Genomic DNA, 11,650 nt, shown 5'->3' on the forward strand with positions numbered 1-11,650 from the left:
TGTAACTGCAAAAGTGAGAAAAAAAAATGCCAGCAGTGCAAGGATTTGTTGTGGAGATTTTACCGTGGTTTAAGATGATATGATATAGTCCAGCTTATGTTAACATCAGCCAGTGATGCTGATGTTATAAAGTCTTACAACAGATGGGATGAGTGACCTGCGATAGAGCTCCTTCTTGCAGGGTGGGTGTCTCAGTCTGCTGCTGAAGGAGCTGCTTAAAGACCCCACAGTGTCATGCAGTGGGTGAGAGGGATTGTCCATGATGGATGTGAGCTTTGCCAACATCCTCCTCTCACCCACCTCCTCTATGGAGTCCAGAACCGGCCCTCCTGACCAGTCTGTTCAGTGTCTTTCTGTCCCTTTCAATGCTCCCCAGCAGACCACTGCATAGATACACATTTTCCATTGGATTGAGTCATTTTTGACCTATTTTGTGCTTCAAAGGGTTCAGCAATGCTTGATCATTTTTGATTTGGGGAGTTTGGAGGCCAGGCAACACCTTGACCTCTTTGTCATGTTCCTCAAGCAGTTCCTGGGCAGATTTTGTTATGGGGCACATCACATTGTCCTGCTAGGGGAGGTCGCTGTGTTGGGGAGCACCATGGCCATGGAGGGGTGGACTTGGTCTGCCATCATGTTTAGATGAGTGGTTATGTCAAAGTCACATTCAAATCAATACAGGAGCTAAGGTCTCCCTGCAGAACATTGCATTATAACAGGATGATTGATGTTAATCACTTAATATGTCAGCTTTTTTATGATTTAGTGTTGTTGCTGATCAGTGCATGTTTTGACATCATAATGGCTCAAACTGTCCCATTAGGTTGGTTCATATAAAGTACACTGCAAAAACTCAACATCTTACCAAGTCTATTTGTCTTATTTTCAGTCAAAATGTCTCATCCCACTCGATTTAAGATAAATTCACTTAACAAGAGACATTTCAGCAAGATGGAGGGACTTGTTTTAAGACAACTCATCTTCAATATCTTGTTAAGTCAAACAATCTTGAAATACTCGTTTTGAGTTGCATTTTACAAGAAAACTCAAAATGAGTTTAACTTTTATGTTGTCCTACAGGTCAAAATGACCCGTTTTAAAGTTTGAAATTGTGGGAAAAAAATATTTTCACAGTGAAACTTCTGATGTCCACATTTACAACATTTCTGGGACATTTTTGAACATTTTTTTTGTGGAAAAAAAAGACATGTTAGAAATGTTTCTTTAAGAACATTCACATTAAAATCAACCAAAATCCGGCGAATTTCACTGGATTTTGGTTGATTTTTATGTGAATGTTCGTAAAGAAAATATTTGGAGTTTTGCTGATATACATCTAATCACTTTAGATATTTTTAAGATTTTTTTTGGAAGATTTTTACTGATTTTTTGAAAACATTTACAAGAATTTTTTTTTTGCCAAATTTGGGGGATTTTTTTTTAAATAAAACTTTTAAGGAATTATTGAAATTTTCTTCCTGAAGGGTTTGCAAATTTTCAGAAATTTGGGGATTTTTTTTTTTTTTCAGACAAGGAAACAATATTTTTTGGTGCCTGTAAATGAAGACAACAGGAGGGTTAAAACATCTCCAATTATGAGATTACATGAAAGCAAAAATCTATTTTTGAGTGAAAAACTGCTTTTTGAAGCATATCTGGCTTATTTTAAGACACCTAAGCTTGACAATCTTGGTGAAATAAAGCTTAAAATAAGTTTTTCCAGCTAATTTTAAGATCTCAATCTTCTAAATATCATATTTTATTTCAAGAAATCTTACCAAGACATTTTTCACTTGTTCTATTTTCACTTATTTCAAGGTAAAAGTTCCTTGAAATAAGTTTTTTTTCTTGTTTTGAGAGGGGCATTTTTTCCAGTGTACACCACCTGTCACTTTTATGTTGCAGTTCTTTTCATTTGTCTCCATATCCGACCGTCCATCTTTCTCTCTCTCACATCCCTTTCTTTTCTCCCTCCTCCAGAACCTGGTGATGTTCCTCAGCCTCGTTGTCGCCTGGGTGATCCCCGACATTCCCAAAACTATTGTGGAGCAGCTAAAACGGGAGAAGAAGCTTCTGGTCGACGTCTTTTTACAGGAAGAGAAAGACAAATTCCAGCTCATCCAGAGCCTTTTCGCCAAGGACGCTAACCTCCAACCAAGCAGCCACATGCTCCAGCCAGGACAGACCATCCCCATCCCAGGCCGCTACAGTACTCTGCCCTCAGGCCCCACCTCTGGAGATGGAGGAGGAGGGACGAGGGCGAGGTGTAGGGCCGCCAGCTTCAGCCAGTTCAGCAGGAAGGCTTCTCCTTCACCCAGGAATGAAAATGAGAATTCGAGACACACGGCAGTGTGACGTGAAACACACATATGTGGGGATGCCTCAGCTGGGCCTCAGGACTGCCGCTCGGGTGACTCAGTCTGTGTATGTCTTTGCCTGTGTTTTTGTGTCCTGGTGTGTATGACACAGGAGGGCTGTGGTTAAACACCACGGCTCGCCTTTGAACGCATCATTTGAATTCACCGGTCTCAGTTTGGCTTAAGTCCACACTGACTGAATGTGTGTGTTGTTCCTCCTCGCAATGACTGTTCACCTGATCAAGTGTTGTCATTTTTACGTTTTGGTAAAAAAAAAATTAGTGAGGCGCACTCGCTTCATAGCGTAGAGAAGCAATAATTACTATATTAGGCTGAACAAGTGAATACTGCAGGAACCTGGAATAGACTGGAGCTGATGGACAGGTTCAATAACAAGCACTTACCCACCTGAACAGATTGATGGATATTGTGGCTCAGCTTCTGGGCTGTCAGAACTTTCCTGCTTTTTGTGCTTCTGCTCTTCATGTATTTTTGTTTACAGAACTTGTAGCAGTTACTACATTTCACGTTTTCTGTAATCTTCTCTCTTTAGAATTCAGGAACCATTTTGAACCATTTTGAGACTTTACTAAAATTGTAACGTCACTGAAGACGCAGCTGCTGGTCATTGTTACGCCACACCTCCCCTACGCATTCATGGATGAATGGAAGTTTAGGAATTAGGTGATCGATAAAGCAGGAAACAATATAATTTTATCCATATGGACTGACATCTGTCAAGTGACTGTAGAATGACTTAATATCTACACTTAATATACGACTGTAAAGATAAAACCAACACTTTTGCAAACTGTGAATGAGAGTGAGCTGGAAATGGTCTCACAGTGTTGATCAATGAAACAAAAACTTCATCAGCATTCCTTCATTATGAAATACCAGAGTGTGTGTTCTGCAGGTAAGTAATGAATCTGGAAGAAGACATTTATCCCACATAAAGGTGTGACTCTTCAGCTCTTAACACAGATCAACTTTACTTTGTACAACTGGATAATCTGTTTCTGACTGCCAACCAGTCTTCTTATCACTGACACATCTGCCTAATTTATTTGTTCGGATCGTTTTCAGCTTGGTGGTTAGCTAACATACTATCTAGTCTAACTATCGCTGTATAGGTGTTAACAACTTACAACATACTAGCTAAATTAGCTTTTGCATGTTAAAATCAATTGAAATTTGGATTCTAGACACCTTTTTCTGCAAAGAGATGTAAGTTATAATGGTACTGTAGCTAATGTACATAAAGTAATGTCATTTTGTGAAGCACTGTCTAATCTTCTCAGTGGGTAGTTCCTTTGGCAGTGGCTGACTGACATTTGAGGGCCAGTGTACTTTGCTGTGCTTATTAGAGCACTACATAGCTCAGTAGCTTACAAACATCACTACGAGAGATTTCCCTGCTCTAACAAGAAGCCCAAGTCCTATTAGTGAGTTGACACATTCGTTCATTTACAGTATTCAGTATCTGGGAAGACCTATATTATAAAGCTAATGCTACGCTCACGTCATATTTGAGTTATTATAAGTTTCCCACTTGTACATAACTAAATAGGCTCAAATTTAATAGTTATAGCAGTACAAGGGAAGTGTGAAATTTATAAGCCTCTTACGTGCAACTCAGTGTTATTACACTCCTGCATAGCAGCCATTAATACTGTTTTCAGCAAATAGTTTGATTGTTAGGAAGAACTTTAGCGAACGTTTGCATCTTTGATTTGTTTGCGGTTTTTGTCTGGGACAGTGGAAATCTCCAGTAATGAGTGCAGCAGCATCAGAAATCTGGCTGCTGATGTCCTCAGTTGTCTGCACAAAAAAATCTTGTAAGGCCAGTGATAAGCCTTGATTATACTCGCTGTGGATGGACAGATGGAAAGCTTTGGACACCGTGGAGTTGTTATACTATGTTCTAGTCACTGTAGAGTTCATATATAAGCAGAAGGTCATATCTGTGTATTCTGCACATGGTTACATGTGAAAAGCAATTCTTGCACAGACAAATTCTGGGCTGCATATGGAGATCCATGTAGACAGTTTTGGACTTGGACAGATGTCAACCTTTGTCTCACACAACCCTTATACATTTGCAGATGTTGAAAGTGTAAAAATTGGCCTAACGCTGGCCTTTTACCAATTCTGGCCAGTCTGCAATAGCCAGCCCATGTGATAACTACGATAGAAGGGCAGTAGCAGAAAACATAGACACTACGCATTGTATGGAAGTGAACCTATTCTCCCAGTGGACTCCAAGCAGACTAAAAAGTAGTACAATAACAACAGATACACATCCATGGCACCCACAGCTGTTCATGTGCACTTCTTCAAGGGAGTGTAATTAAGATATAAGTCTTTATGTCCCATATTGTAAAAGATGACTAGTCCTATATTTATGAAGGTAAAGCTGGCTCATTAAATTTAGCCCTTCCCATTATTTCACCAACTATTATGGAGTCATGTAGAGCTCCTCGGTATGCTGGTTCATCCTGCACTATATAGAAAGAAGGAGGCCTAGCTACCATTAGCTGTGTCTCTTTTTTATGTGTCTAGATCAGGTTAACCAGACAGAAGTCACAGCAGGGAGTGGTCAGTGTGATTCCATATGGTAGTCCCTGACTGACAGCACAGCATGGAGTAACTAAAGGCTACTTTCCACTGCAGCACCTTTTGGGCCATTTTAGGACATTTTGGTGCTTTTTAGGGTTGAACCTTTGTGCATGTTTCGACTGCAAGAACCACCTGTGTAAAAGTTTTTCAGGGCTGCTTCAGGCCCTTACTGTGTTTCTGAGCAGCCCTGACAAACTCCTGTGCAGGTGCCAGTGCTGATTGCTGAAATTCAGAGAAAATAAAGGCTGCTTGTTTGTATTTGTGGGGCGGCATGGCTCAGTGGGTAGAGTGGCCGTCTTGCAACTGGAAGTTGCCAGTTTGATCCTTGGCCCGTCATGCTCATGTTGAGGTGTCCCTGAGCAAGACACCTAACCCCTAATTGCTTCTGATGGGTTGCGGTTAGCGCCTTGCATGGCAGCTTCTGCCATCAGTATGTGAATGTGATGTATCTTGTAAAGCGCTTTGGGTGCCTTGCAGGTATAGTAAAGCACTATATAAATATTTACCATTTGGAAAGGACAACTGCTGTTTTTCTTCTCTATCGAGTCCTTGTTAACCCTCAAGCGACCAAGCTATTTTAGTGACTAAAATGACCGACTGGGGTCATTTATGACCCCACTATATTTTACACAGGAATATGTCTACTTTAGTGCCTTTTTTTGTACTTTCTTACCTATTCCACTCCCCTGCATTTTAAGATGGATATTCTAAAATAACCTTCTGTAATTATTCATGGATTTTAATCATTTTTGACTCAGAGATAAAGTAAAACCATATGAACAATATGATGCATTGTAAGAATGCAATAACATTTATTTAGACACACTTTGTCTGCCACTTCTTTTAAAACTTTATTGCTTTTGTTTCCTCAACAGTAAATCAAAAGTACATAAAAACAAAATCTACACAAACATCTTGTCTGTATGTGTGCAATGTAACATGCAGAGAAGTATTTAGATTAGGGGCGGCTACGGCTCAGGTGGCAGAGCCCTTCGTCCAATGCAAGACACTTTACCCACCTTACCTCCAGTGCTGCCACTTACACTGGTGTATGAATGTGTATGCTGTGTAATGTTGGTGGTGGTCAGAGGGGTTGTAGGAGTGGATTGGCAGCCAGTCAGTCTGCCCCAGGGCAGCTGTGGCTAAAAATGTAGGTCTGCCAGCTATAGTGCACTGTAACACACTGAAATATAGCGATTAGAGGTAGAAATAAATAAATAAAACTAAGGCCTACAATAGTGAAAAACCTATACATCTTTCTGGGGTCATAAGTGACCCCAGACAAGTTTCCATTATCCTTGTCACACCAGTTGGCCGATCTCTACAAAAAAAACTATGAGCAGCTGTAGGACAAGTAGATTGACAAATTCGAGGTAGGAAACATTTTTCGGATAAAAGATATGAAAACGGCAAATATAATTATATGGCTGGGGTCATAAATGACCCCACTCGGTCGCTTGAGGGTTAAGTAGTAACTTTCTCTGCAATGTTGTTATCTTCAGTGTAAATTACCTTATAAGCTACTCAACAAAAGCTACATGGCTCTCCTTCCTACATGCTCATAGAGTTGGAGTTATTTCCAGTATCCACCATTAGTAGTAGCTATGGTCCACTTGGAGTAAACGTCACAATCGAAGCTGTCAGATCCTAAACCACAATGGAAACAGAAAGGACTAAAGGGCTGATTATGGGGGTATTTCTTTAAACATTGGCCCCTGAGTTTCTGCAGTGGAAAGTCGCCTTAACATGCAGTCACAGAGTAACATATGGAGAGCTCAACCTCAGATGGAACTAAGCCATGGCTAACTGTCCACTCTATGAGTCCTTTACAGTTAGTGATATTATGAGCCTTTTTCAGTGCCAGCAGAAGAATAAAAAAACTTAAATTTCACCTGTTTGATAGTAAGAATTTAGACCAAGCACTTATTTACTCTCACAGAGAAAGGATATCTGCTGTGTACTTGTTTCTTAGCACAGCTTATTTTAAAGTTCAGCTCAACTTTAACCATGAATGTGTCCAGAGACCTGGTAATAGTGTGGAAGAGTCAGTCCTGCTGCCAGTGTGTCTTGATGACCGGCTTCAGCATGCAGACTGTTTGATGGTATGTGCTGGGTGGGCAAACGTTCACTGAGTTCATATAATAATGTTAACATGCCGACATGCTGTAAACCTTCAGTGCTGTTTCAGAGGCCTTGTAACTGCTCTTTATCTGCAAATCAACACAGTATCTGTCTGCTCAGCTAGTGGAAGACTGTTAACTTTAAATGTATCCACTTGGACTATAGGATGTTGTGATAAAGGTTTATTTGTTATACAGGCTTTTGCTGTTCAAGAAGAGAAATGTTCAACCTTACTCAATCCTTACCTTAAGCTGGTGTAAAAATTCCTAATTACAGAATTGTTGGATGGATTACAAAGTTATTTATTTCATATTGTGTGATCTGTTTGCTTTTATCCCACTGATCTCTTTTTTATTTTATTTTGTTTTTTGGTCATTTTTAACCAAGTAGTCCTAGTGAGATTACTTTTGCTCCGAAATACTACTAGAACAACAAACATACGACACTGCTACACAGTGGCACTGCAACCATTTCAACAGCAATATATTCAGAAAATTCTCATGTACGGACACTGAGTTGCTTTTTTTTATTTGAATGAGCATCATATTTGTCTTTATCTCAGGTACCTGCTTCCTTTTGTAGGCTTCACTGCTTGTACACGCCCATTATCTTTTGGTATGAGATGTGATGAGAGTAAAAGATAACTGTGTGTGGGCTTAGTTAGTCTTTCCTTTTTATTTATTTTTGGAAATTAGTAGATCAGGTGCACAAACATGGCAACTGAATCCTGCCAAAATCTTCAGTTGTTCCTCTCTGCCTTTTTCCATTTCTGCTTTCCCGCTGAATGTCCTAATAACAATTAAAAGCATGACAGCAATGCTCAATCAAATTGAAGTTATTTTGCTGAAAATATTATCATGTTGATAAACAGTGTAGTAAAATATAAAGGTCACCCAGAGTCCAAGTAGACCTGTCTATTTTTCTCATGAGGTGGTGGAGACCAAAACAGAAATAAACAAGAAAATCACTCAGAGAGCGCAGCACTCTACCAAGGCTGCTCAGTCACTGTATGATTTCCGATGGATAAAATCTCTAAAAAATTTGTGGTCTGCAGCGGTCAACTTGTGATAGATGTACAATCAGGTAGTGTTCACTTGTTATCATGGTTACAATGATGCCATGCCGCTATCTCGCAATGATACAGAAATCTGAAACAAATCCGTGGATCCAGACTATAAGCTGCATCATTGCTGAAATGTAATCACTTGGTCCTTGTGTCATTTCTGACCATCTCTGAAAATTTCATCCAAATCTGTTTGTCTGTTTTTGAGTGATGTTGCTAACAGACAGACAGACAGACAAACGAACCAACAGCAATTGTCACATAACTAAATCTAGAAAAGCACTCAGACAGTGCAGTCCTCCGCCAAGGATAGAGAGGAAAACAGGAAACCCATGCAGTAAAGGATCATGAGCTGGAATCAAACCTGCATCTCTGACACAGTTCTATTTATGAATCACTGTCTTAAACCAGTTGAGCTATCTGGACACCTTGCTCCAATTTGTTGGACGACATACTAACCTATGATGTTTTTTTGGACCACATACTGAAACATACTAAAACATTCAAAGTGAGCTAGAATCCAGGATCCTTTCCGGATTGCCACCAAAATTAAATCAGCTCTTCCTCTTACCATAGTCTACATCCCCTCAAAATTTCATGTGAATCTGCCCAGGCATTTTTGAGTTATCTTGCTAACAGACAGACGGACACACAAACGCCGGGTGTCACATAACCTCCTTGGCGGAGGTAATAAAAACAAAAGAAACGAAGTGAATACTTTTATTAAGGGTCCAGAAACACTCCATTGCTTATGTTACACTCTATCAACCAAGTTTGTAACTTTCCTCACACAACTTGACATTATCCGTGTTTCTATAAGGTAATATTATTTGTATTTTGAAGTATCGAATAAGAAAAAATTGGAGGTGGTGGGAAACGACCAAATTCAAAAACTCTCATCCCAATTTCACCAAAAAGTTTGTCTCTTGTAGATACCCAAAGTTTTGTTTATTCCCTCTTCGTTTTTCTTTTTCTCGTTGGTTTTGTTTACCTTCTTTTACACTGGTATTACAACCATGCAAAACGTAGCCTTTACTGCCACCTTTTGACAACACAGATTAATTCAGTTTCTCCAAAGCAGATAATGGGGAAAAAGCAAATTTGCATTATTTATTTTTTTCAATTTTTTTGCTCATTTTAAAAGTCTACTTCAGATTTGCTCAACAGATATGCAGAAACACGGCTAATGGTAAATCAAGGCTCCCTTTATGAGTATTTCTGCCATCTAGTGGTATCCTTGAAGAGTTCGAACCAATTTATAACTAGTGGTTCATTAAGATACTCCGCAAAAGTCATTCCCATATATGCAACACTCTAACAAGCCTTTTTACCAATGTTTAGACTTCAAATTGGTTAAGATAAGTGACAAATCAAATCTTAAACTACCTCGCAGCTATTCTTTCACAAGATGTTACCCAGTATTGATCACTGATTCTGATCAGTAATTGTAGAATTCTCCTTTTGTCCAGTGATGATACATCCAGTACACAATGGGACATCAGCTTTCCAACCATACAAAGATTCATATCACAATAGAAGGTTGTCATTTTTATGCACCTTGATCACAATAGCAGTCACTGACAAGACAGAACCGGTATTTTTATCCAGATGGAGAATATGGATAGGATTGAATGAGTAGGTGATTCTTGCTGAATAAAACAGGAGCAGTGATAAGATAGCAGTGTAGGTAGAAGCTATAGCAAAAGCAATATGTAAAATACAGGACATGCTTTTGTGTCATATGATGTACTGTGAAAAACCTTGATCTTTGAAAGTAAATGAGTGTATGTCATGTTGCATACGGTACAGATGCGTGTTTTCTTTTCTTTTAAGATGCTTTTAAGATTATGTCTCCAATGCATAAAAACTACACACATCATTATTTTTCAATCCAGTTATAAATAACCACCTCATTCAGAGATCCAGTGTTTGAAAGGTCACATAGAGCTCACTGAATTTTCTGAGTGTCAGCGAACACAACACTGGCCTCACTTCCTGTCTGTGAAATTTAAATGTTTGAGGTTTTCTTTGGTTATTTTGGGGAAAGAAATGTTTGTAGAAACATTTAAATATGATCAAATTTGTAGTTTTTTTAGTCAACCATGCCTTTTATTTGGAGAAGGACTCGGTCACTGTGTCCAGGTATGTGGTGAATATTTGCTACTAAGCAATGCTGAATGTTTGTACAGATTTGAGATGTTTTTCTGTATTTACCGAGCAGATGATATGTTGGGGACAGAAATACCTTACTGTATTGAAAACTGCCATGAAAAAATGAAGAAGAATTCCTCTACTGATCTGATGGTTTGGAGTTAAAAACAGTAGGTAGCAAACTGAGAAGCCTACATCTAATCCATATAGACATTGTTCAAGTTTTTAAAAACTGAATAAGAAACTGTGAAATGATGCTTTCAGGGTAACTGCAGTAACAAGAGCTAACAGTTTTTATGTCCTCGACACAACCCCTGTAGTTCCCCTTCAGCTCTATCCAATTGCAAATATGCTAATTTGAATTCATTTTAAACAGTATTGTCTAACAGTACCATAGATTCTGTGCACGATAAAAGTCTTTCTTCCGGGTTTGCGCCGGAAGGGTGAGCCTCGACTTCCGGTTGCCTTTTTCTACCGCGGAAACAATGGAGTCTCGTAAGAAAAGAACAGGAGTTATGTCAAATAAAACATTTAAATTTAGTTTAAGAGCTAGTGGGAGCAACCGCAACTGCTGTGTACCACTTTGTCCAGCGTCCACCAGATACAACGGTGTTTTGAGCTTCCACTGCTTCCCAAAGGATGCAAAGCTACGTGCTCAGTGGTTAGCTAAAATAAGAAGAGGTGGGGGGTTTGTTGTAACGCCAAACTCCAGGGTTTGTAGCCGACACTTTGAAAAAGAATGTATTATTTCTTTGCCAACGGGTCAACGGCTACTTTTGCCAAACAGTGTCCCTACGTTATTCCAGTGGAACAATTACACTGTTAAGCAGCGACCAGGGGTCTGGGAACGCCGCCCTCGGAGTGAGCCGACAGAAGAGGATGGAGAGGAAGATGGAGCCGCTGCCGCAGCCCCTGAGTGTTCCACTGCTGTCGAAAGTATGTTACAACAAGAGAGTTTTGTTCCCATGATAGAAGAGCATGACTACTCTGCCAGCTCCTTTATTGTGGTGGACCGGAGGAAGTATGACGGCATGGTCAGAGAGATGGAGGCGCTCCGGCAGGAGTTAAAGGAGATGCAACTGACGCGGTTTGGTTTGGAGCGTTTTTCATCATCCCCAGAGGACATACGGCACTACACAAGGTATATTTAGGGTCCGAGCACCGAGGTGCCGAGGACAGGCGGTGCAAGGGCACCGGCTGTCCAAGGCGCCAACGGTGCCGTAGGACCCTATTGAAACCCTACGGTTTATTATTATTAGGGTCCGAGCACCGAGGTGCCGAGGACAGGCGGTGCAAGGGCACCGGCTGTCCAAGGCACCAACGGTGCCGTAGGACCCTA

At 40.1% G+C, this 11,650-nt stretch overlaps 1 protein-coding gene across 1 annotated transcript in view; it reads left to right on the top strand.

Moving 5' to 3' along the window:
* Positions 1-9,966, top strand: part of ano2b (anoctamin 2b) — a 103,169-nt gene extending 93,203 nt beyond the window's left edge. Inside the window, exon 26 of the mRNA XM_051950841.1 lies at positions 1,981-9,966. Coding sequence (XP_051806801.1) covers positions 1,981-2,355 — 375 coding nt within the window. The 3' untranslated portion in view covers positions 2,356-9,966. The remainder of the gene's footprint in view (positions 1-1,980) is intronic.
* Positions 9,967-11,650: the final 1,684 nt, after the last annotated feature.

The sequence above is a fragment of the Acanthochromis polyacanthus genome, chromosome 1 (genome assembly GCF_021347895.1).
Source record: "Acanthochromis polyacanthus isolate Apoly-LR-REF ecotype Palm Island chromosome 1, KAUST_Apoly_ChrSc, whole genome shotgun sequence".
In the NCBI taxonomy this organism is placed as follows: domain Eukaryota; kingdom Metazoa; phylum Chordata; class Actinopteri; family Pomacentridae; genus Acanthochromis; species Acanthochromis polyacanthus.